At 39.2% G+C, this 27,782-nt stretch overlaps 1 protein-coding gene across 2 annotated transcripts in view; it reads left to right on the forward strand.

Moving 5' to 3' along the window:
• The window catches only part of ARFGAP1 (ADP ribosylation factor GTPase activating protein 1), a 173,424-nt gene extending 146,365 nt beyond the window's left edge, over positions 1-27,059 (forward strand). For both annotated transcript variants that reach the window (XM_053708883.1, XM_053708893.1), the window contains exon 13: positions 25,674-27,059. In XM_053708883.1, coding sequence (XP_053564858.1) covers positions 25,674-26,022 — 349 coding nt within the window. In that variant the 3' untranslated portion in view covers positions 26,023-27,059. The remainder of the gene's footprint in view (positions 1-25,673) is intronic.
• The last annotated feature ends 723 nt before the right edge of the window (positions 27,060-27,782 follow it).

A 27,782-nucleotide genomic window follows, 5' to 3' on the forward strand; every position in this document is an offset into this window, starting at 1 on the left:
ACGACTGTAACTTATATCAATCATCAAGGGGGAACAAAGAGTTCTCTAGCGATGATAGAGGTTTTCAAAATAATTTGATGGGCTGAGACTCTCTCTTGCCATCTATCAGCAATATATATCCCAGGAGTGGAGAACTGGGAAGCGGATTTTCTAAGTCGTCAGACTTTTCATCCAGGGGAGTGGGAGCTCCATCCGGAGGTGTTTGCGGCATTGATCCATCAATGGGGCACACCGGAATTTGATCTGATGGCATCTCGTCAGAATGCCAAACTTCCTTGTTACGGGTCCAGATCAAGGGATCCTCAAGCAGTACTGAAAGATGCTCTAGCAGTACCTTGGTTGTTCAACCTGGCTTATATGTTTCCTCCTTTTCCTCTCCTACCTTGTCTGATTGCAAGAATCAAACAGGAGAGGGCTTTGGTAATCTTGATAGTGCCTGCGTGGCCACGCAGGACTTGGTATGCAGATCTGGTGGAAATGTCATCTCTGCCACCGTGGAAACTACCACTGAGACAGGACCTTCTCATTCAAGGTGCGTTCCAACATCCAAATCTAATTTCTCTGCAACTGACTGCATGGAGATTGAACGCTTGATTTTATCTAAGCGGGGATTCTCTGAGTCGGTCATTGATACCTTGATTCAGGCTCGAAAGCCTGTCACTAGGAAAATTTACCATAAGATATGGCGTAAATATCTTTATTGGTACGAATCCAAGGGCTACTCATGGAGTAAGATCAGGATTCCTAGGATTTTGTCCTTTCTCCAAGAAAGATTGGAGAAGGGATTATCAGCTAGTTCCTTAAAGGGACAGATTTCTGCTTTGTCAATCTTACTACACAAACGTCTGGCAGATGTCCCAGACGTTCAGTCGTTTTGTCAGGCTTTAGTTAGAATCAAGCCTGTATTTAAACCTGTTGCTCCGCCGTAGAGTTTGAATTTAGTTCTAAATGTTCTTCAAGGGGTTCCGTTTGAACCAATGCATTCCATAGATATTAAACTTCTATCTTGGAAAGTTCTGTTTTTAGTTGCTATCTCTTCTGTGCTTTCTGCGTTACAATGCGACTCGCCTTATCTTATATTCCATTCTGATAAGGTGGTTTTGCGCACTAAACCTGGATTTCTTCCTGAGGTTGTTTCAAATAAGAATATTAATCAGGAAATTGTTGTTCCTTCTCTATGTCCTAGCCCTTCTTCTAAGAAGGAGCGTCTGTTACATAACTTGGACGTGGTTCATGCCTTGAAGTTTTACTTACAAACGACCAAGGATTTCCGTCAAACATCTTCTCTATTTGTTGTCTATTCTGGAAAGCGTAGGGGTAAAAAAGCTACGGCTACCTCTCTTTCTTTTTGGCTGAAAAGCATCATCCGTTTGGCATACGAGACTGCTGGACAGCAGCCTCCTGAAAAAATTACAGCTCATTCTACTAGAGCGGTGGCTTCCACATGGGCTTTTAAAAATGATGCTTCTGTTGAACAGATTTGTAAGGCTGCGACTTGGTCTTCCCTTCATACTTTTTCCAAATTTTCCAAATTTGATACCTTTGCTTCTTCTGAGGCTATTTTTGGGAGAAAAGTTCTTTAAGCAGTGGTGCCTTCTGTTTAGGTATCTGTCTTGTCCCTCCCGTTCATCCGTGTCTTGTAGCTTTGGTATTGTATCCCACAAGTAAGGATGAATCCGTGGACTCGTCGTATCTTGTAGAAGAAAAGGAAATGTATGCTTACCTGATAAATTGATTTCTTCTAAGATACATGTCCACAGCCCTCCCTGTCAATTTAAGACAGATTATATTTTTTTGTTTAAAACTTCAGTCACCTCTGCACCTTTTAGTTTCTCCTTTTTCTTCCTATACCTTCGGTTGAATGACTGGGGTGTGGAGTCAAGGGAGGAGCTATATAGACAGCTCTGCTGTGGTGCTCTTTGCCACTTCCTGTTAGCAGGAGGATAATATTCCACAAGTAAAGGATGAATCCGTGGACTCGTCGTATCTTAGAAGAAATCAATTCATCAGGTAAGCATAAATTTCCTTTTTGTTGCCTCAGGATAAAAAAACCTAAGGGTAAATATAAAGCTTTTAACCGTTTTTGTTACTTTCAACAAAATAAGGAACAGAAACCTAATCCTTCCCCCAAGGAATTTGCTTCCAATTGGAAGCCTTCTTCAAATTGGAATAAATCCAAGCCATTTAAGAGATCAAAATCAGCCCCCAAGTCCGCATGAAAGTGCGGCCCTCATTCCAGCTCAGCTGGTAGGGGGCAGATTAAAAATTTTCAAAGATGTTTGGATCAATTCGGTCCAAAATTATTGGATTCAGAGTATTGTCTCTCGGGTACAGAATAGGATTCAGAGTAAGACCGCCTGTAAGAAGATTTTGTCTCTCACGCATTCCGGTAAACCCAGTAAAGGCTCGGGCTTTTCTGAAGTGTTTCAGACCTGGAGTTATCAGGGGTAATCATGCCAGTTCCGTTTCAGAAACAGGGTCTGGGGTTTTATTCAAATCTATTCATTGTCCCAAAGAAAGAAAGAAAGAAAGAAAATTCATTCAGACCAGTTTTGGATCTAAAGATTTTGAATCGATATGTAAGAGTACCAACTTTCAAAATGGTGACTATAAGGACTATTCTGCCTTTTGTTAAGCAAGGATATTATATGTCCACAATAGACTTACAGGATGCATATTTTCATATTCCGATTCATCCAGATCACTATCAGTTCCTGAGATTCTCTTTTCTAGACAAGCATTACCAATTTGTTGCTCTTCCTTTTGGCCTAGCGACAGCTCCCAGAATCTTTTCAAAGGTTCTAGGTGCCCTACTCTCTGTAATCAGAGAGCGGGGTATTGCGGTATGTCCTTATTTGGTCGGTATCTTGGTACTCGCTCAGTCTTTACGTTCTGCAGAATCTCACATGAATCAACTAGTGTTGTTTCTTCGAAGTCATGGTTGGAGGATCAATTTACCAAAAAGTTCTTTGATTCCTCAGACAAGGGTAACCTTTTTAGGTTTCCAGATAGATTCAATGTCCATGACTGTCTCTAACAGACAAGAGACGTTTGAAATTGGTTGCAGCCTGTCAGAACCTTCAGTCTCAGTCATTCCCTTCAGTAGCTATGTGCATGGAAGTTTTAGGTCTCATGACTGCAGCATCGGACGCGATCCCCTTTGCTCGTTTTCATATGAGACCTCTCCAGCTTTGTATGCTGAATCAATGGTGCAGGGATTATACAAGGATATCACAATTAATATCCTTAAATCCCAATGTTCGACTTTCTCTGACTTGGTGGTTAGATCACAATCGTATAATTTCAGGGTCCTCTTTCGTCCGTCCAACCTGGACTGTGATCACAACAGATGCAAGTCTTTCAGGTTGGAGAGCTGTTTGGGGATCTCTGACAGCACAAGGAGTTTGGAAATCTCAAGAGGCGAGATTACCAATCAATATTTTGGAACTCCGTGCAATTCTCAGGGCTCTTCAATTTTGGCCTTTGTTGAAGAGAGAACCATTCATTTGTTTTCAGACAATGTCACAACTGTGGCATATGTCAATCATCAGGGTGGGACTCAGTCCTCAAGCTATGAAAGAAGTATCTTGGATACTTGTTTGGGCGGAATCCAGCTGCTGTCTAATTTCTGCAGTTCATATCCCAGGTATAGACAATTGGGAAGTGGATTACCTCAGTCGTCCGACTTTACACCCGGGAGAATGGTCTCTCCACCCAGATGTTTTCTCAAATTGTTCAGATGTGGGGGCTTCCAGAAATAGATCTGAAGGCATCTCATCTGAACAAAAAACTTCCCAGGTACCTGTCCAGGTCCAGGGATCCTCAGGCGGAAGCACTGGATGCATTGACACTCCCTTGGTGTTATCAACCTGCTTATATTTTCCCGCCTCTAGTTCTTCTTCGAAGAGTAATCTCCAAGATCATCATGGAGCAATTGTTTGTGCCTCACAGGTTTTGGTATGCGGTTCTTGTTCGGATGTCCAGTTGGCCACTTTCACTAAGGCCAGACCTATCTCAAGGTCCGTTTTTCCATCAGGATCTCAAATCATTAAATTTGAAGGTATGGAGATTGAACGCTTAGTCATAGAGGTTTCTCTGACTCATGTGATTAATACTATGTTGCAGGCTCGTAAATCTGTTTCTAGAAAGATTTATTATCGAGTTTGGAAGACTTACATTTTATGGTGTTCTCATAAATTCACTTGGCATTCTTTTAGAATTCCTAGAATTTTACAGTTTCTTCAGGATGGTTTGGATAAGTGTTTGTCTGCAAGTTCCTTGAAGGGACAATTCTCTGCTCTTTCTGTTTTATTTCACAGAAAGATTTCTAAGCTTCCTGATATTCATTGTTTTGTGCAGGCTTTTGTTCGTATCAAGCCTGTCATTAAATCAATCTCTCCTCCTTGGAGTCTTTAGTTTTAAAAGCTTTACAGGCTCCTCAGTTTGAGCCTATTCATTCTTTGGACATTAAACTACTTTCTTGGAAAGTGTTGTTCCTTTTGGCCATCTCTTCTGGTAGAAGAGTTTCTGAATTATCTGCTCTCTTGTGAAGCTCCTTTTCTGATTTTTCCTCAAGATAAGGCGGTTTTGCGGACTTCATTTAAATTCTTACCTAAGGTTGTGAATTCTAACAACATTAGTAGAGAAATTGTTGTTCCTTCCTTGTGTCCTAATCCTAAGAATTATTTGGAGAGATCCTTACATTCTTTGGATGTGGTAAGAGCTTTGAAATATTATGTTGAAGCTACTAAAGATTTCAGGAAGACTTCTAGTCTTTTTGTTACATTTTTTGGTTCTAGGAAAGGTCAGAAGGCTTCTGCTGTTTCCTTGGCTTCGTGGTTAAAGCTTTTGATTCATCAAGCTTATTTGGAGTCGGTCAAGCCCCGCCTCAGAGAATTACAGCTCATTCTACTAGATCAGTCTCTACATCGTGGGCTTTTAAGAATGAAGCTTCAGTTGATCAGATTTGCAAAGCAGCAACTTGGTCTTGAAATCTTGGATCTTGAAAAAGGCTGTCCAGCCGAAACATGTTGATACCAGAGCACACCTGCACAGGATTTGAGAAGACAAAGTGAATACCAGCTATACCCAGTTGAAATATTCAAGTTCCCACTGAGCGGCATATATTTAACCGCAAAGATCACATTGATAACTAGAAATCCTTTTTCTACTTATCCTACAAACTTTCAACTTATCCCAACAACCACATTTCAGCACCCAGATCGGTCACTGACCGACATCTAAGAAACCTGGGAACAACATACCGGAAAGGCACGCAAAAATTCCACATCAGGAGGTTATCCAACAACCATACCATCGTGATCGGTCACTGACCGACAGACAAGCCACAGAATAGAAAAACCGGAGATACTTAAAAAACATCAGCAAACGGTTAGCACTTAACCGCAACGAAGATCCCACCAAGAAACCCTTAAGAGCGCGATCAGTCACTGACCGACAAAGGATAAGGTAACTGAGCGGCCACGACAACTACCCAAACACTTATATAAAAGTGAATTTTCTCGCAGCAAACAGATAAGCCCACCTAATAAGAGGAAACCAAAGCGGCATTTATTTAACCGCCAGCAGCTCATATAGAACTGCCACCAGCTTGATCTTGAAACTTAATCAAAACACTGGCATAGCGGCGTTTATTTAACCGCAATTATCTCACAAAAGTGATATCAAACAGATACACTTCAAGGTACTAATTTGTATACTTATAGTGTGATAAAAATCGCACCAACATACCTCTACATTTGATATATAGTTGCCTAAGATAAGATCTCAATTGCATAGCTGAACTTGAAACAAAGTATCCTATATGAACTATACAGCAACTATTGTTTTATCCACTATAAAATTGTATCTACAAACATTCTGTTAGAAATTACAACTTGTGATAAACCCAAAACTGTATAAATTATAAGATTTCAACGTTATTATTTTAATTTAATTTATTTTTTATATATTATGTACATTTTTATACATAGACACCGGTGTCATTTTTTAAACTTTGAAGGAATTGTAATAATTTTTGTTTAACTGTACTTTTAGCATCACTACTATTGGGTAAATTTACCATAATCAAATAAAGGATCATATTTATTTCTTAAATAGTTTCGACATCCATTTTTTTCCAAAAGAGAATATAAAATTAGGACTCATCAAAACATTAACATATATTGAGCCCACATATTATCACACATATTTATAGTAAGACACATTGGGAATAGCAACTTGTTTTGCGCCACCTACTACAACTAACTATAACTCTTTAAACTTTGGGATAAAGTTTACTTCAGGTGTGCTAGATTCCCCACCAGCTAGACAGTCTAAACCTACCAAACATTCAGCAACTTGGTCTTCTTTGCATACATTTACTAAATTCTACCGTTTTGATGTATTTGCTTCTTTGGAAGCAGTTTTTGGTAGAAAAGTTCTTCAGGCAGCTGTTTCAGTTTGATTATTCTGCTTTTGATTCAAGTTTTTTTCCTTTCATTTATGAGATTAAATTTATATTTTGGGTTGTGGATTATTTTTTTTCAGCGGAAAATGGCTGTTTTTGTTTTTATCCCTCCCTCTCTAGTGACTCTTGCGTGGAGTTCCACATCTTGGGTATTGCTATCCCATATGTCACTAGCTCATGGACTCTTGCCAATTACATGCAAGAAAACATAATTTATGTAAGAACTTACCTGATAAGTTCATTTATTTCATATTGGCAAGAGTCCATGAGGCCCACCCCTTTTTTATGTGTGTATGGTAGACCGAGCGCTAGTATTTTACAGCCTTATGCTCACTGGCAAAAGTCCCCTAGTGGACTTGGGATGTGACTACAATTGTGTGATATAGTGAGCTCTGGGAAGCTTAAAAGGACTGTGAGGTATGGATATGTTAAAAATTGAATGTATTTATTACAGTTAATATACAATGAAAATACAATATAATACATACAAATTAAAAAGCTTCTAAAATTCTTCCTAAAATCTCTATGGATCCATGAGATATAAGTCTTAAGGATATAGTGTTACCTATATCTGTGGTGTTGGAACAAATATTACATTAGCTCCGACAACAGTCTAAGACCATAGTATTATGGTCTATAAAGTGCAGTTTAAGCACAGATATTTACAAACAGCAGATGTGATGTAAATGGACAAAGTTGGCGTAGTACAATGTCAATAATACAGATGTCAACAATACAGATGCAGTATAAAAGTATAAGTGATAGAAATACAATATAAATAAAAGTGTAGGAGCAATCCAATTGTGTATAATTGGAAATAAAATTTGTTGAAAAAATGAAGAAATTTATGTCTCTCAAATAGTTTCTTAAAAAATGTCTCTTTGGAAAATCACAGTGTTCCAAAAAAAAATAAAAAAAAAATAAAAAAAAAATATATATATATATATATATATATATATATATATATATATATATATCAGAGTGTTCCACAAAAATTGCAAAAGTGTTCCACAAAAATTGTAAAAAATTATAAAAAATTGTAAAAAATTAAAAAATTAATCCACAAATAAATATCAAAGTGTTCAAAAAATATGGTGGGTAAGTACGTTCAAAGAAATCCTAGATGATTAACTTCCAAAATAAACTCCAATAGCTGTGGTAGACGTGAAGGAGATTATAAGAATGCAGAATATAAAAAATATATAAAAATGTAGATTATAAAAATGCAGAAGAAAAAAAGTACAATAATGTGGCGGGTAGGTCCAAAGTCCTCCTCCTAATCTGTGGGTGAAATAAAGTGCAATAGTGTAATAACGTCTATATGTGGTATAATAAAATCAGAAATTTGCTCACCAGTATGTCGACGCGTTTCGGCCCTCCTAGGCCTTTCTCAAGACAATACTGGTCTGTATGTCTCTGGGAGCTTTATACCCTAATACCATAGGTGATTGGTTCTATTTTGGCGCCAAAAGTCGGGGTCTGCCCTTTCCTGTTTAGCCCAGTGTTACATGGGAAATGTAGTTTTTTTTTTTTGTTTTTTTTTTTGTTGTCTCTTATGTTTTAAAAGATATCTGTATTTGATTCACTTCATACGTGTTTATTATTTATATCGTATGTGTTATTGTTTGGGGGCATCTCTTATCTTACTAATGTAATGTATATCAGGCGGTGTATCTTATTTTTGATATCCCCACTTCCGGGGTGTTTAACTTACTATCCCTTCCGGTTCTTTTATCTGTAGCTTAACATCCGGTTTCGCTACTTCCGGTTTCGCTCTCGCTAATTCCGGTTTCGCTTTTACCGGAAGTGTGTATTTATTCTTATCCGGTTGTACTATTGCCGGATGTTTATCTAATTTGGAACCTTAGTCTTGTCTGGACCCTTTCTATATGGCCTGCATGACTATATAATGGGTTAGGGGTCCATTGTTGTCCTGATTGTGTCTATATAAGCCAGTGTTTGATTCTTTAATGCATATATACAAAACAGCCTTAACGTATATGTGTATATGCTGATTATTGTATGTGCTATGATCGGTGCGTATTTCACAAATACCTAGGGATTTAAAACTGTAAAATATCATAAAAAATCGTAAAATATGTAAAAAATCTCTTCAAGGGCATTTAGAGTTGTTAAAAGTTCTCTGAAAATTCTTTAAAAGTTATATATGTACATATCACAAATATAGAAATTTGTGTGAATAAGTCACATGCTGAAAATGCGAGGTTTACTTAGAATTTGTTCCGTGGATGTAAAAGAGTAAATGAAATGAGGATTGGGTTTTGCATATAATAAAGAGGCTTTTTAGGAAGCGTGTGGGGGTCAGGTCTCACATTAGTTTAAAGAGGTTGTTAAACCTATTGGAGTTGGCATAAATGAATGTTGATAGTTAAAGTCGCTTGTCTGCAGTAATTTGGACGTCTTTATTTAAATTATTTGTACATGGAGGAGAGAATGGTTTTTGCTGGTGTACTTCAGGGAGAGAACCTCTCCGGTGTATATTGTATTTTGTATTCTAGGTGCTTAGGAAGAGAGTTTAGTTAGTTATATATTTTCCTCAGAGAAGAATGGAGAGGGAAAGGGCTCCTATTTCTCAATTTCTTCAATCTATTGATGAATATCTGGGGACCTAATATGGCGGATTCTGTCTTCTGTTCTATCAATCTAGAGCGTGCAATCCAGCTAGTGTGAAAACACATGCTTTTATTGGTATGCTTTTGCTTGATAAGGATATTTAATGGTAAATTCATTTTATGCATCATCTATAAGGAGTAGCATTTGCTGTCTAGTCTTTTCGTAAAGACAGCAAGTGTGACAGATCCTCTTTGTGATTTAGTCCCTTGGGGAAAAGGCAATCCAATGTAAAGATCCATTTGGATTCATTGAATAGCAGTTTCTTCTCGTAGTTTCCTCCTCGCCAGTTTTTCTCTATCTTTTGTATCCCGAAGAATTTAAAGTCTTTTATATTACCTTTATGGGTTATGGAGAAGTGTCTATACAGTGGCGTGTCTTTATCCAGTTTTTCAATGCATAATATATGCTCCCTTATTCTGTCTTTTAGTGTTCTTGAAGTTTGTCCTACATATTGTAGGCCGCATGGGCAGAATATTATGTAGATGACTCCCTTATCTTGACACCTGATGAGGTCTTGTATCTTGTGTTCATCCCTCTTGTTATGTGCAAAGAATTTGTTCGTTTTGACTCCACTCCTACAGGCCTTGCAGTTCGGGCACGGGAAGAAGCCTTTGATTGCTTTTCCCTGGTAGTTTGTGATAGCCTTTCTTCTGTTCTTCAGGACAGTCAGGGCCAGTATGCCTTTTAGGTTATCGGTTTTTCTATATATAAATCTCGGTTGAGGTGTCAGTTTTTCGCCGATCACATCATCTTCTTTTAGGATGACCCAGTGTTTCCTGATGATTCTTTCGAGTATATGTCTGTTAGAACTATATTCTGTTATCATCGGTACATTTATGCTACTGTCTTCTTCTCCTATTGTCGTTTTTGTCTTGTACTTCAGCAGACTGTTTCTGTCGGTTTTGCCAACTTCCTCTATCTTTTCCACCAGATTTTCCTCCTTGTACCCCCTTTCTAGGAATCTTCCTTTTAGTATATCTGCTTGTTCAACCCATTTGCTGTGATTGGAACAGTTTTTTCTTACCCTTAGAAGTTGTCCTTTTGGAATGTTAGCCTTCCAGGTGGGGTGGTGGCAACTCATACTGTGAATGTAGTTGTTACAGTCTACTTTTTTGAAATAAGTAGATGTTTCAATCTTGCCGTTTTTCACCTCTATTGTAAGATCAAGGAAGTTTATTTTGTTATAACTATATTCAAACGTGAACTTGAGATTTCTCTGATTTTTATTCATCACGTCAATGGTATATATTAGATCTTCGATTGACCCCTTCCAGACGATAAGAATATCGTCTATATATCTTGAGTATAGAACCAGGTCCGCGCCTGCTGGGCATGAGTCCCAGAATATTTGTTCCCAGTGGCCCATATATAAATTAGCGTAGCTAGGCGCGAACCTGGTCCCCATTGCTGTTCCGCAAATTTGTCTAAAGAATGTGTTGTTGTTATAAAAATAGTTGTGACTCAGGATGTATTTTATGCTTTCTAGTATGAAGATACGTTGTCCATCAAGTACTTCAGGATCTTTTAGTAAAAAAGAATTCACTGCTTCTAAGCCTGCCTCATGTGGGATGCACGTGTAGAGCGATGTAACGTCGCATGTTGCTAGTATGTAGTTTTCATCCCATACTAGCTTATCAAGTGTGGATAGTACTTGAGTCGAATCCCTCAGGTACGATGGGAGCCTTGTGACATATTTTTGTAGGTTCCTATCAACGTACTCCGAGAGGTTGCTAGACAGGGACCCTATGCCCGAGATGATAGGTCTTCCTGGCGGGTTTTTTAGGGACTTGTGAATCTTGGGTAATTGATAAAAGACCGGAGTGATCGGATGTGATACTTTGATGTAGTTAAATTCTTTTTCATTCAGTATCCCCTGTGTTTTGGCTTCTGTTAGTAGAGCTTCCAATTCTGTTTTGTATCTATCCACAGGGTTATTTCGGAGTTTTTCATAAGTCTTCTCATCATCTAGAATTCTCTTACATTCTTCCTCATACCTTTCTTTATCCATTACGACAATTCCGCCGCCTTTGTCTGCCGGCTTAATTATCAGTTCGTGGTTTCTTTCGAGTTTTCTTATAGTTCCCATTTGTGATCTTGTTAGGTTATGTTTTATCTGTTTTGTCTTTCTTGAGTTGAGGTTTTTTATGTCTCGGCATACATTTGCCTCGAAGGTTTCTATCGCTGTGCCTTTGCTGCTTACCGGATAGTAAGTTGATCTGGGTTTGAGGTCTGTATGTATGTAGTAATCCTCTGATGATTGCCTTTGCTGGATAATGTTTCTTTCTCCAACATAGGTGTGTCCGGTCCACGGCGTCATCCTTACTTGTGGGATATTCTCTTCCCCAACAGGAAATGGCAAAGAGCCCAGCAAAGCTGGTCACATGATCCCTCCTAGGCTCCGCCTTCCCCAGTCATTCTCTTTGCCGTTGTACAGGCAACATCTCCACGGAGATGGCTTAGAGTTTTTTAGTGTTTAACTGTAGTTTTTATTATTCAATCAAGAGTTTGTTATTTTAAAATAGTGCTGGTATGTACTATTTACTCTGAAACAGAAAAGAGATGAAGATTTCTGTTTGTAAGAGGAAAATGATTTTAGCAACCGTTACTAAAATCGATGGCTGTTCCACACAGGACTGTTGAGAGGAATTAACTTCAGTTGGGGGAACAGTGAGCAGACTTTTGCTGCTTGAGGTATGACACATTCTAACAAGACGATGTAATGCTGGAAGCTGTCATTTTCCCTATGGGATCCGGTAAGCCATTTTTATTACAGACAGTAAATAAGGGCTTCACAAGGGCTTTTTAAGACTGTAGACATTTTCTGGGCTAAATCGATTTATATATAAACATATTTTATACTCCATAGCCTTGAGGAATTATTTTATTCTTGGGAATTTTGTAAAATAACCGGCAGGCACTGTATTGGACACCTTATGCTCTAGGGGCTTTCCCTAATCATAGGCAGAGTCTCATTTTCGCGCCTGTATTGCGCACTTGTTTTTGAGAAGCATGACATGCAGATGCATGTGTGAGGAGCTCTGATACATAGAAAAAACTTTCTGAAGGCGTCATTTGGTATCGTATTCCCCTTTGGGCTTGGTTGGGTCTCAGCAAAGCAGATACCAGGGACTGTAAAGGGGTTAAATATAAAAACGGCTCCGGTTCCGTTAATTTAAGGGTTAAAGCTTCCAAATTTGGTGTGCAATACTTTTAAGGCTTTAAGACACTGTGGTGAAATTTTGCTGAATTTTGAACAATTCCTTCATACTTTTTCGCAATTGCAGTAATAAAGTGTGTTCAGTTTAAAATTTAAAGTGACAGTAACGGTTTTATTTTAAAACGTTTTTTGTACTTTGTTATCAAGTTTATGCCTGTTTAACATGTCTGAACTGCCAGATAGACTGTGTTCTGAATGTGGGGAAGCCAAGGTTCCTTCTCATTTAAATAGATGTGATTTATGTGACACAAAATTTAGAGAAAATGATGCCCAAGATGATTCCTCAAGTGAGGGGAGTAAGCATGGTACTGCATCATCCCCTCCTTCGTCTACACCAGTCTTGCCCACACAGGAGGCCCCTAGTACATCTAGCGCGCCAATACTCCTTACTATGCAACAATTAACGGCTGTAATGGATAATTCTATCAAAAACATTTTAGCCAAAATGCCCACTTATCAGCGAAAGCGCGACTGCTCTGTTTTAGAAAATACTGAAGAGCATGAGGACGCTGATGATATTGTTTCTGAAGGGCCCCTACACCAGTCTGAGGGGGCCAGGGAGGTTTTGTCTGAGGGAGAAATTTCAGATTCAGGGAAAATTTCTCAACAAGCTGAACCTGATGTGATTACATTTAAATTTAAGTTGGAACATCTCCGCGCTCTGCTTAAGGAGGTGTTATCCACTCTGGATGATTGTGAGAATTTGGTCATCCCAGAGAAACTATGTAAAATGGACAAGTTCCTTGAGGTCCCGGGGCCCCCCGAAGCTTTTCCTATACCCAAGCGGGTGGCGGACATTGTAAATAAAGAATGGGAAAGGCCCGGTATACCTTTCGTCCCTCCCCCCATATTTAAAAAATTGTTTCCTATGGTCGACCCCAGAAAGGACTTATGGCAGACAGTCCCCAAGGTCGAGGGGGCGGTTTCTACTCTAAACAAACGCACCACTATACCCATAGAAGATAGTTGTGCTTTCAAAGATCCTATGGATAAAAAATTAGAAGGTTTGCTTAAAAAGATGTTTGTTCAGCAAGGTTACCTTCTACAACCAATTTCATGCATTGTCCCTGTCACTACAGCCGCGTGTTTCTGGTTCGATGAGCTAGAAAAGGCGATCACTAGTAATTCTCCTTCTTATGAGGAGATTATGGACAGAATCCGTGCTCTCAAATTGGCTAATTCTTTCACCCTAGACGCCACTTTGCAATTGGCTAGGTTAGCGGCGAAAAATTCTGGGTTTGCTATTGTGTCGCGCAGAGCGCTTTGGTTAAAATCTTGGTCAGCGGATGCGTCTTCCAAGAACAAATTGCTTAACATTCCTTTCAAGGGGAAAACGCTGTTTGGCCCTGACTTGAAAGAGATTATCTCTGATATCACTGGGGGCAAGGGCCACGCCCTTCCTCAGGATAGGTCTTTCAAGGCCAAAAATAAACCTAATTTTCGTCCCTTTCGTAGAAACGGACCAGCCCCAAGTGCTACGTCCTCTAAGCAAGAGGGTAATACTTCTCAAGCCAAGCCAGCCTGGAGACCAATGCAAGGCTGGAACAAGGGAAATCAGGCCAAGAAACCTGCCACTGCTACCAAGACAGCATGAGATGTTGGCCCCCGATCCGGGACCGGATCTGGTGGGGGGCAGACTCTCTCTCTTCGCTCAGGCTTGGGCAAGAGATGTTCTGGATCCTTGGGCGCTAGAAATAGTCTCCCAAGGTTATCTTCTGGAATTCAAGGGGCTTCCCCCAAGGGGGAGGTTCCACAGGTCTCAATTGTCTTCAGACCACATAAAAAAACAGGCATTCTTACATTGTGTAGAAGACCTGTTAAAAATGGGAGTGATTCATCCTGTTCCATTAGGAGAACAAGGGATGGGGCTCTACTCCAATCTGTTCGTAGTTCCCAAAAAAGAGGGAACGTTCAGACCAATCTTAGATCTCAAGATCCTAAACAAGTTTCTCAAGGTTCCATCGTTCAAAATGGAAACCATTCGAACAATTCTTCCTTCCATCCAGGAAGGTCAATTCATGACCACGGTGGATTTAAAGGATGCGTATCTACATATTCCTATCCACAAGGAACATCATCGGTTCCTAAGGTTCGCATTCCTGGACAAGCATTACCAGTTCGTGGCACTTCCGTTCGGATTAGCCACTGCTCCAAGGATTTTCACAAAGGTACTAGGGTCCCTTCTAGCGGTGCTAAGACCAAGGGGCATTGCAGTAGTACCTTACTTGGACGACATTCTGATTCAAGCGTCGTCCCTTCCTCAAGCAAAGGCTCACACGGACATTGTCCTGGCCTTCCTCAGATCTCACGGATGGAAAGTGAACGTAGAAAAGAGTTCTCTATCTCTGTCAACGAGGGTTCCCTTCTTGGGAACAATAATAGACTCCTTAGAAATGAGGATTTTTCTGACAGAGGCCAGAAAAACAAAACTTCTAAACTCTTGTCAAATACTTCATTCCGTTCCTCTTCCTTCCATAGCGCAGTGCATGGAAGTGATAGGTTTGATGGTAGCGGCAATGGACATAGTTCCTTTTGCGCGCATTCATCTAAGACCATTACAACTGTGCATGCTCAGTCAGTGGAATGGGGACTATACAGACTTGTCTCCGACGATACAAGTAAATCAGAGGACCAGAGATTCACTCCGTTGGTGGCTGTCCCTGGACAACCTGTCACAGGGGATGAGCTTCCGCAGACCAGAGTGGGTCATTGTCACGACCGACGCCAGTCTGATATCCAGACATGGATCTGATGGCCTCTCGTCAGAACTTCAAGGTTCCTTGCTACGGGTCCAGATCCAGGGATCCCAAGGCGACTCTAGTAGATGCACTAGTAGCACCTTGGACCTTCAAACTAGCTTATGTATTCCCGCCGTTTCCTCTCATCCCCAGGCTGGTAGCCAGGATCAATCAGGAGAGGGCATCGGTGATCTTGATAGCTCCTGCGTGGCCACGCAGGACTTGGTATGCAGACCTGGTGAATATGTCATCGGCTCCACCATGGAAGCTACCTTTGAGACGAGACCTTCTTGTTCAAGGTCCGTTCGAACATCCGAATCTGGTCTCACTCCAACTGACTGCTTGGAGATTGAACGCTTGATCTTATCAAAGCGAGGGTTCTCAGATTCTGTTATGGATACTCTTGTTCAGGCCAGAAAGCCTGTAACTAGAAAAATTTACCACAAAATATGGAAAAAATATATCTGTTGGTGTGAATCTAAAGGATTCCCTTGGGACAAGGTAAAAATTCCTAAGATTCTATCCTTTCTTCAAGAAGGATTGGAGAAAGGATTATCTGCAAGTTCCTTGAAGGGACAGATTTCTGCCTTGTCTGTGTTACTTCACAAAAAGCTGGCAGCTGTGCCAGATGTTCAAGCCTTTGTTCAGGCTCTGGTTAGAATCAAGCCTGTTTACAAACCTTTGACTCCTCCTTGGAGTCTCAATTTAGTTATTTCAGTTCTTCAGGGGGTTCCGTTTGAACCCTTACATTCCGTTGATATTAAGTTATTATCTTGGAAAGTTTTGTTTTTGGTTGCAATTTCTTCTGCTAGAAGAGTTTCAGAATTATCTGCTCTGCAGTGTTCTCCTCCTTATCTGGTGTTCCATGCAGATAAGGTGGTTTTACGTACTAAACCTGGTTTTCTTCCGAAAGTTGTTTCTAACAAAAACATTAACCAGGAGATAGTCGTGCCTTCTTTGTGTCCGAATCCAGTTTCAAAGAAGGAACGTTTGTTGCACAATTTGGATGTTGTTCGCGCTCTAAAATTCTATTTAGATGCTACAAAGGATTTTAGACAAACATCTTCCTTGTTTGTTGTTTATTCTGGTAAAAGGAGAGGTCAAAACTTCTACCTCTCTCTCTTTTTGGATTAAAAGCATCATCAGATTGGCTTATGAGACTGCCGGACGGCAGCCTCCTGAACAAATCACAGCTCATTCCACTAGGGCTGTGGCTTCCACATGGGCCTTCAAGAACGAGGCTTCTGTTGATCAGATATGTAAGGCAGCGACTTGGTCTTCACTGCACACTTTTACCAAATTTTACAAGTTTGATACTTTTGCTTCTTCTGAGGCTATTTTTGGGAGAAAGGTTTTGCAAGCCGTGGTGCCTTCCATTTAGGTGACCTGATTTGCTCCCTCCCTTCATCCGTGTCCTAAAGCTTTGGTATTGGTTCCCACAAGTAAGGATGACGCCGTGGACCGGACACACCTATGTTGGAGAAAACAGAATTTATGTTTACCTGATAAATTACTTTCTCCAACGGTGTGTCCGGTCCACGGCCCGCCCTGGTTTTTTAATCAGGTCTGATAATTTATTTTCTTTAACTACAGTCACCACGGTATCATATGGTTTCTCCTATGCAAATATTCCTCCTTTACGTCGGTTGAATGACTGGGGAAGGCGGAGCCTAGGAGGGATCATGTGACCAGCTTTGCTGGGCTCTTTGCCATTTCCTGTTGGGGAAGAGAATATCCCACAAGTAAGGATGACGCCGTGGACCGGACACACCGTTGGAGAAAGTAATTTATCAGGTAAACATAAATTCTGTTTTCAAGTGGTGTTCTTGAAAAATGTCTCTTTAATGTTAGCTTTCTTACAAATTCCTTTATCCCTATAAAGGTTTGGAATTTGTCCATTCCTTTTGCTGGAGCAAAATTAAGACCATATGATAGTACTGATACTTCTTCCTCTGACAATGGTTTGGAACTGAGATTATATATTCCCTTATTCTTTGGAATAGTCGGTTCTTTGCTGGTACTACTGTGGCATGATGTAGTCTTTTGTCTTTCTTTTCTTTCTTTAGCCTTTCTTAATTTCGCACCTCCTCTATTGCCTCGATGGGTCTTCTTTTTTGGTTTGGGCTTCTTGACTCTTCTAGCTCTATGTTCTTCCTCTTCATTGTTATTCTCTCTTTCTCTTTTTCTCGGGGGGGTTGGGGACTTCCCCCTAAAAAAACTTGGTCAGCAGTAGACATGTTTGGGTTTGTGATGTTGCCTGGATTCTGGTTACCCTTATGAGGTTGGGATATATGGGTGCCCTGTCTTTGTTCTCCCTTAGAGTCATTCCTTTGTCTTATGTCGCTATGATTTGTATGATACATGGGGGGGTCATCTCTCCAGCTTTGTCTCCGATATGTGTTCCTATGATTCATAGGCGTATATTGATCATAGTTGGATCTATGATCGACATAGTTGTTTCTTCTACCATAATCATGGTTGTACTGTGTATGGTCGTTGAATGAAATTCTCCTTTCAAAGCCGTTCCTTATTGGGGAGGCCCCTCCATCTCTTTTTTGGTTGTTGTATCTATAGTTTGTGTTATACCTTCTCATATTATAATTTGACTGGTAGGTCCTTCTTTCCTGGTTGGGGTATCTGTTAAATCTTTCCCCTTCCGATCTTGGTTCCCGTTCATATCCTCTCAAGTCATAGTTGTCTCTGCGGGTATGATACCTTCTCTCATTTTGGTTATGCCAGTATCTTGTTTCGAATGGTATCTCCTCCCTTCTTGGGCCTCGATATCCCCATGTCCTCCTTTGTGGGAAGTGTTCTTCTCTGTCCCTTCTATGTAAGTTGTTAGGTCCATCATAAGGGTATCCGTTTCCTCTTGAGTTTGTCTTAGTCTCTGACCAATTCTCTCTATTTTTTATATTATAGTAGCTTTGTTCCTGATCAGTGCCTTGATCTATCATGTTTTTATTATCTTTGTTTTGTGTTTCCTCCATCTCTATGAGGTTTGACTCATTTTGTTTTTTCATGTTGAGTTCTCTATTTAGTTTCTTGGTTTTCTTAGTAATTATATCGTCCCTAATTTTCGTGATTCTTTTTACCAAGCTTTCTTTATTTTCTATAAGTTCTTTTGATTCTGAGTCTGTTAGGTCTATGTTGTTTAACATGACTTCATCATCTTTAATTTCGTTGTCTAATTTCTTGATTAGGGACGTTCTATATTCTATGATTAATCTAATTAGTTGTTTCGATGCGTCTAGAAGAATCTCAGCCCATTTATTTGCAAATTGTGGATCTACTAGCTGGAATGCACAGTCTTTCTTAATACATAAGCCTTTGGGAATTATCTCTAGTTCCAGACATTTATTCAAATAGGATATTTCAGCTTTATATCTGACTTCTGATGTGAGAAGTTTTTCTAGATTTTTAAAAATAGAGGTGATGTCTAGTCTTTCTGGATCTGTCTGAGTGTCAGATAATGTTGTTGAGATATTAAATGTAATATCTCTTCTTAGTGTCACTAGTGCATCCATATTATCTCCTCTAAAGTTAAGACAAGGTTAGAGAAAGACTCTTTAGAAGTTATATGAATGTGATAGAGGAATTGGGTTGTTAATTGATGTGTTATATAACCTTTGGTGAAAGCCCTCTTAGGTATCTTAATATAATCGTGAAAATTGTTACTGCTGCTCAGGATACAAACTAGGTGTATAGGGAATCTTAAAACGTGTGTATGGTAGACCGAGCGCTAGTATTTTACAGCCTTATGCTCACTGGCAAAAGTCCCCTAGTGGACTTGGGATGTGACTACAATTGTGTGATATAGTGAGCGCTGGGAAGCTTAAAAGGACTGTGAGGTATGGATATGTTAAAAATTGAATGTATTTATTACAGTTAATATACAATGAAAATACAATATAATACATACAAATTAAAAAGCTTCTAAAATTCTTCCTAAAACCTCTATGGATCCATGAGATATAAGTCTTAAGGATATAGTGTTACCTATATCTGTGGTGTTGGAACAAATATTACATTAGCTCCGACAACAGTCTAAGACCATAGTATTATGGTCTATAAAGTGCAGTTTAAGCACAGATATTTACAAACAGCAGATGTGATGTAAATGGACAAAGTTGGCGTAGTACAATGTCAATAATACAGATGTCAACAATACAGATGCAGTATAAAAGTATAAGTGATAGAAATACAATATAAATAAAAGTGTAGGAGCAATCCAATTGTGTATAATTGGAAATAAAATTTGTTGAAAAAATGAAGAAATTTATGTCTCTCAAATAGTTTCTTAAAAAATGTCTCTTTGGAAAATCACAGTGTTCCAAAAAAAAAAAAATATATATATATATATATATCAGAGTGTTCCACAAAAATTGCAAAAGTGTTCCACAAAAATTGTAAAAAATTATAAAAAATTGTAAAAAATTAAAAAATTAATCCACAAATAAATATCAAAGTGTTCAAAAAATATGGTGGGTAAGTACGTTCAAAGAAATCCTAGATGATTAACTTCCAAAATAAACTCCAATAGCTGTGGTAGACGTGAAGGAGATTATAAGAATGCAGAATATAAAAAATATATAAAAATGTAGATTATAAAAATGCAGAAGAAAAAAAGTAAAATAATGTGGCGGGTAGGTCCAAAGTCCTCCTCCTAATCTGTGGGTGAAATAAAGTGCAATAGTGTAATAACGTCTATATGTGGTATAATAAAATCAGAAATTTGCTCACCAGTATGTCGACGCGTTTCGGCCCTCCTAGGCCTTTCTCAAGACAATACTGGTCTGTATGTCTCTGGGAGCTTTATACCCTAATACCATAGGTGATTGGTTCTATTTTGGCGCCAAAAGTCGGGGTCTGCCCTTTCCTGTTTAGCCCAGTGTTACATGGGAAATGTAGTTTTTTTTTTTTTTTTTGTTGTTGTTGTCTCTTATGTTTTAAAAGATATCTGTATTTGATTCACTTCATACGTGTTTATTATTTATATCGTATATGTTATTGTTTGGGGGCATCTCTTATCTTACTAATGTAATGTATATCAGGCGGTGAATCTTATTTTTGATATCCCCACTTCCGGGGTGTTTAACTTACTATCCCTTCCGGTTCTTTTATCTGTAGCTTAACATCCGGTTTCGCTACTTCCGGTTTCGCTCTCGCTAATTCCGGTTTCGCTTTTACCGGAAGTGTGTATTTATTCTTATCCGGTTGTACTATTGCCGGATGTTTATCTAATTTGGAACCTTAGTCTTGTCTGGACCCTTTCTATATGGCCTGCATGACTATATAATGGGTTAGGAGTCCATTGTTGTCCTGATTGTGTCTATATAAGCCAGTGTTTGATTCTTTAATGCATATATACAAAACAGCCTTAACGTATATGTGTATATGCTGATTATTGTATGTGCTATGATCGGTGCGTATTTCACAAATACCTAGGGATTTAAAACTGTAAAATATCATAAAAAATCGTAAAATATGTAAAAAATCTCTTCAAGGGCATTTAGAGTTGTTAAAAGTTCTCTGAAAATTCTTTAAAAGTTATATATGTACATATCACAAATATAGAAATTTGTGTGAATAAGTCACATGCTGAAAATGCGAGGTTTACTTAGAATTTGTTCCGTGGATGTAAAAGAGTAAATGAAATGAGGATTGGGTTTTGCATATAATAAAGAGGCTTTTTAGGAAGCGTGTGGGGGTCAGGTCTCACATTAGTTTAAAGAGGTTGTTAAACCTATTGGAGTTGGCTACAGATAAAAGAACCGGAAGGGATAGTAAGTTAAACACCCCGGAAGTGGGGATATCAAAAATAAGATACACCGCTTGATATACATTACATTAGTAAGATAAGAGATGCCCCCAAACAATAACACATACGATATAAATAATAAACACGTATGAAGTGAATCAAATACAGATATCTTTTAAAACATAAGAGACAACAACAACAACAACAAAAAAAAAACAAACTACATTTCCCATGTAACACTGGGCTAAACAGGAAAGGGCAGACCCCGACTTTTGGCGCCAAAATAGAACCAATCACCTATGGTATTAGGGTATAAAGCTCCCAGAGACATACAGACCAGTATTGTCTTGAGAAAGGCCTAGGAGGGCCGAAACGCGTCGACATACTGGTGAGCAAATTTCTGATTTCTCCAACATAGGTGTGTCCGGTCCACGGCGTCATCCTTACTTGTGGGATATTCTCTTCCCCAACAGGAAATGGCAAAGAGCCCAGCAAAGCTGGTCACATGATCCCTCCTAGGCTCCGCCTACCCCAGTCATTCTCTTTGCCGTTGTACAGGCAACATCTCCACGGAGATGGCTTAGAGTTTTTTAGTGTTTAACTATACAGACTTGTCTCCAAAGATACAAGTAAATCAGAGGACCAGAGACTCACTCCGTTGGTGGCTGTCCCTGGACAACCTGTCACAAGGGATGATATTCCGCAGACCAGAGTGGGTCATTGTCACGACCGACGCCAGTCTGATGGGCTGGGGCGCGGTCTGGGGATCCCTGAAAGCTCAGGGTCTTTGGTCTCGGGAAGAATCTCTTCTACCGATAAATATTCTGGAACTGAGAGCGATATTCAATGCTCTCAAGGCTTGGCCTCAGCTAGCGAGGACCAAGTTCATACGGTTTCAATCAGACAACATGACGACTGTTGCGTACATCAACCATCAGGGGGGAACAAGGAGTTCCCTAGCGATGGAAGAAGTGACCAAGATTATTCTATGGGCGGAGTCTCACTCCTGCCACCTGTCTGCTATCCACATCCCGGGAGTGGAGAATTGGGAAGCGGATTTTCTGAGTCGTCAGACATTGCATCCGGGGGAGTGGGAACTCCATCCGGAAATCTTTGCCCAAGTCACTCAGCTGTGGGGCATTCCAGACATGGATCTAATGGCCTCTCGTCAGAACTTCAAAGTTCCCTCCTACGGGTCCAGATCCAGGGATCCCAAGGCGGCTCTAGTGGATGCACTAGTAGCACCTTGGACCTTCAAACTAGCTTATGTGTTCCCGCCGTTTCCTCTCATCCCCAGGCTGGTAGCCAGGATCAATCAGGAGAGGGCGTCGGTGATCTTGATAGCTCCTGCGTGGCCACGCAGGACTTGGTATGCAGATCTGGTGAATATGTCATCGGCTCCACCTTGGAAGCTACCTTTGAGACGAGACCTTCTTGTTCAGGGTCCGTTCGAACATCCGAATCTGGTTTCACTCCAGCTGACTGCTTGGAGATTGAACGCTTGATTTTATCGAAGCGAGGTTTCTCAGATTCTGTTATCGATACTCTTGTTCAGGCCAGAAAGCCTGTAACTAGAAAGATTTACCACAAAATTTGGAAAAAATATATCTGTTGGTGTGAATCTAAAGGATTCCCTTGGGACAAGGTTAAGATTCCTAGGATTCTATCCTTCCTTCAAGAAGGATTGGAAAAAGGATTATCGGCAAGTTCCCTGAAAGGACAGATTTCTGCCTTGTCGGTGTTACTTCACAAAAAGCTGGCAGCTGTGCCAGATGTTCAAGCCTTTGTTCAGGCTCTGGTTAGAATCAAGCCTGTTTACAAACCTTTGACTCCTCCTTGGAGTCTCAATTTAGTTCTTTCAGTTCTTCAGGGGGTTCCGTTTGAACCCTTACATTCCGTTGATATTAAGTTATTATCTTGGAAAGTTTTGTTTTTAGTTGCAATTTCTTCTGCTAGAAGAGTTTCAGAATTATCTGCTCTGCAGTGTTCTCCTCCTTATCTGGTGTTCCATGCAGATAAGGTGGTTTTCCGTACTAAACCTGGTTTTCTTCCAAAAGTTGTTTCTAACAAAAACATTAACCAGGAGATTATCGTACCTTCTCTGTGTCCGAAACCAGTTTCAAAGAAGGAACGTTTGTTGCACAATTTGGATGTTGTTCGCGCTCTAAAATTCTATTTAGATGCTACAAAGGATTTTAGACAAACATCTTCCTTGTTTGTTGTTTATTCAGGTAAAAGGAGAGGTCAAAAAGCAACTTCTACCTCTCTCTCTTTTTGGATTAAAAGCATCATCAGATTGGCTTACGAGACTGCCGGACGGCAGCCTCCCGAAAGAATCACAGCTCATTCCACTAGGGCTGTGGCTTCCACATGGGCCTTCAAGAACGAGGCTTCTGTTGATCAGATATGTAGGGCAGCGACTTGGTCTTCACTGCACACTTTTACCAAATTTTACAAGTTTGATACTTTTGCTTCTTCTGAGGCTATTTTTGGGAGAAAGGTTTTGCAAGCCGTGGTGCCTTCCATTTAGGTGACCTGATTTGCTCCCTCCCTTCATCCGTGTCCTAAAGCTTTGGTATTGGTTCCCACAAGTAAGGATGACGCCGTGGACCGGACACACCTATGTTGGAGAAAACAGAATTTATGTTTACCTGATAAATTTCTTTCTCCAACGGTGTGTCCGGTCCACGGCCCGCCCTGGTTTTTTAATCAGGTCTGATAATTTATTTTCTTTAACTACAGTCACCACGGTACCATATGGTTTCTCCTATGCAAATATTCCTCCTTAACGTCGGTCGAATGACTGGGGTAGGCGGAGCCTAGGAGGGATCATGTGACCAGCTTTGCTGGGCTCTTTGCCATTTCCTGTTGGGGAAGAGAATATCCCACAAGTAAGGATGACGCCGTGGACCGGACACACCGTTGGAGAAAGAAATTTATCAGGTAAACATAAATTCTGTTTTTATTATACCACATATAGACGTTATTACACTATTGCACTTTATTTCACCCACAGATTAGGAGGAGGACTTTGGACCTACCCGCCACATTATTGTACTTTTTTTCTTCTGCATTTTTATAATCTACATTTTTATATATTTTTTATATTCTGCATTCTTATAATCTCCTTCACGTCTACCACAGCTATTGGAGTTTATTTTGGAAGTTAATCATCTAGGATTTCTTTGAACGTACTTACCCACCATATTTTTTGAACACTTTGATGTTTATTTGTGGATTAATTTTTTAATTTTTTACAATTTTTTACAATTTTTTATAATTTTTTACAATTTTTGTGGAACACTTTTGCAATTTTTGTGGAACACTCTGATATATATATATATATATATATATATATATATATATATATATATATATATATATATATATATATATATATATATATATATATATATATATATATATATATTTTTTTTTTTTTTTTTTTTTTTTTTTTTTTTTGGAACACTGTGATTTTCCAGAGACATTTTTTAAGAAACTATTTGAGAGACATAAATTTCTTCATTTTTTCAACAAATTTTATTTCCAATTATACACAATTGGATTGCTCCTACACTTTTATTTATATTGTATTTCTATCACTTATACTTTTATACTGCATCTGTATTGTTGACATCTGTATTATTGACATTGTACTACGCCAACTTTGTCCATTTACATCACATCTGCTGTTTGTAAATATCTGTGCTTAAACTGCACTTTATAGACCATAATACTATGGTCTTAGACTGTTGTCGGAGCTAATGTAATATTTGTTCCAACACCACAGATATAGGTAACACTATATCCTTAAGACTTATATCTCATGGATCCATAGAGATTTTAGGAAGAATTTTAGAAGCTTTTTAATTTGTATGTATTATATTGTATTTTCATTGTATATTAACTGTAATAAATACATTCAATTTTTAACATATCCATACCTCACAGTCCTTTTAAGCTTCCCAGCGCTCACTATATCACACAATTGTAGTCCCACCCCTTTTTTATGGTGGTTATGATTTTTTTTTTATAAAGCACAATTATTTCCAAATTCCTTTGTTGATGCTTTTTACTCCTTTCTTTATCACCCCACTACTTGGCTATTCGTTAAACTGAATTGTGAGTTTGGTGAGGGGTGTATTTATAGGCATTTTGAGGTTTTGGAAACTTTGCCCCTCCTGGTAGGATTGTATATCCCATACGTCACTTGCTCATGGACTCTTGCCAATATGAAAGAAATGAATTTATCAGGTAAGTAAACATAAATTATGTTTTATATAAGCATATACATATATATTTACAGGGAACACACAGTTCCCATAGATCGCAATGTAAAGGCACTTTTCATTGCCTTTTTTTTCTAACACCCCACAGCCAACAACTTTAAAGGTACACAAAACCCACAAAACAATTGACATCCAGTAGCCAGATCACTATAAATATGTGCTTTTTGTAATTGCAATAGCGCTTCATATATTAACCGTTTTTTAGTTATGAATTTTTATTGATTTCCGAACCCACCGGCCGGCAATAACTTTTGATCCTCCAATCCACACCGATAACTCCAGTTATCAAGATGGGTCTATTTAAATAAATGTGCTGCATGGTGTTTTGTGTGTTTGCATTTAATGCATGGTATACACTCTTTATTGTGTACTTTGTATCACAGATTAAAATGATAGATCTCTCTCTTTCATATCCACTTTGCTTTGCTTTTCTATGACCTCTTCCCTCTTTTTTTTTTTTTTTTTTTTTTTTTTTTTTTCTTTCTAAACATTGTGCAATCTTTTTTTTCCTGCTTCCTTGTCTCCCTTTTCTCTTTTCTTTGCTTTACTCCTCCTCTGTTACATACAGCTCCACTTCAGGTGAAGGATACCAGCAGAGTGGTAACGGTGATGGTTACCAAAACACTACCCCAGGCAAGTCCTTCTGGGAGACGTTTGGCAGCTCAGAGGAAATCAAGAAACCCTCAAAATCACCCAGTGGGGACAGTTGGACGTTCCCTGAAAACTCCACAGGAAGAAAGAGTTCTGACAGCTGGGAAGTGTGGGGGTCTGGAACCACCTCCACTAACAAAAACAGCAACAGTGACAGTTGGGAGAACTGGGACAGTCACTGGGAAAGTGCAGATGGGTCAAAAAAGAAAGGAGGAAAGGGGCAGGCACCTACTACAGAGGATGGGTGGGAGAACTCTAACTGGTAATTCAGAGGAACTAGGCTGGGCAACAAAGGGGCACTGGCCCCAGAATTCAAGAACAGCCCTTGACAACAAAGTTTATAAAAGCTGTGTAAGAAATGTTACCTCCTTGATACAAGAGGGCATCTATCCCTCAGTCTCTAATGAGGTTCCATCACAGCAGGATAACTGCATTTACCTTGCTGAACATTTCCATGAGCAGCTTATTGGAACCCAGACTACAGTACTCATACTGTATCTGTTGTCCACAGCAGCAGTATATCTTATTGACCTTGTGTTCACTGACATCATTGAAGGCAGAACATCCATTTAAGGTGTATCCCAGTTTTTAAATTGCATAGAATTCTGCTTGTTTGTAATACAGTTATTTAATAGGCTTATTTGGTGTAGAGAATTTCCAGTAAAAGCTTCTGCTAGTTTGAATATGCTGGCACATTTTAAAATTTAGAGCAGTTTTGGACTTTTTCAGGTGAACCACTTAGCTATGTTTGTTACTGGTCATTGTCAAGAATGTAATGGTTTTTCTTCCATCTATTCTACCAGCCTCACATGCTTTTATGATGCTTAAACACAGTTTATAAAATGGGGAGGAATTGTAAAGACTCACCTCTGAAATCCTCTAGCCCTTTTATTGTGCTACCTAGATGCTGTGCCAATGTAACTGTAGCAGCTTTTACTAGCAATTACAGGGTAAAAACTTTCTTCCAGGGCTGCTGTTTTCCTTTTTTTCCCTTTTCATTAGATCTGGTGTTAGAATCAAAGCTGTGTGATCAACTTCATTTTTTGTGCATATAAAAGAAGGCATTTTAAAATGTATCACGGTTTGTCCTAAAAAGAAAAAAAAAATGGATGTTCATGTGGTGGAAAAAAAGTTTTGTTTTTATACCTATTGAATGTGTCAATATTTACTAGTAGAACTATTGGAGTACTCCTTATCAGCCAGTAAGGAATCTGTTGTACATGCACTTCCTTTATAGTTTAAAATCAATTTAAAGAGCTCTAAGTTACCTTTTAACTTGTTTATTAAATAGTTTTCTTTCTTATGCACAGTACTTTTTTGGGCATTTCAAGCATGTGAGTGTTTTAAGAATAGATTGAATAATAGGTATTGTGCTTCTGATTACCTCATATTTTTCTCCAACATAGGTGTGTCCGGTCCACGGCGTCATCCTTACTTGTGGGATATTCTCTTCCCCAACAGGAAATGGCAAAGAGCCCAGCAAAGCTGGTCACATGATCCCTCCTAGGCTCCGCCTACCCCAGTCATTCTCTTTGCCGTTGTACAGGCAACATCTCCACGGAGATGGCTTAGAGTTTTTTAGTGTTTAACTGTAGTTTTTATTATTCAATCAAGAGTTTGTTATTTTGAAATAGTGCTGGTATGTACTATTTACTCAGAAACAGAAAAGAGATGAAGATTTCTGTTTGTATGAGGAAAATGATTTTAGCAACCGTAACTAAAATCCATGGCTGTTCCACACAGGACTGTTGAGAGCAATTAACTTCAGTTGGGGGAACAGTATGCAGTCTCTTGCTGCTTGAGGTATGACACATTCTAACAAGACGATGTAATGCTGGAAGCTGTCATTTTCCCTATGGGATCCGGTAAGCCATGTTTATTACGATCGTAAATAAGGGCTTCACAAGGGCTTATTAAGACTGTAGACTTTTTCTGGGCTAAATCGATTCATTATTAACACATATTTAGCCTTGAGGAATCATTTTATCTGGGTATTTTGATATAATAATATCGGCAGGCACTGTAT

The sequence above is a fragment of the Bombina bombina genome, chromosome 1 (assembly GCF_027579735.1).
Source record: "Bombina bombina isolate aBomBom1 chromosome 1, aBomBom1.pri, whole genome shotgun sequence".
In the NCBI taxonomy this organism is placed as follows: Eukaryota; Metazoa; Chordata; class Amphibia; order Anura; family Bombinatoridae; genus Bombina; species Bombina bombina.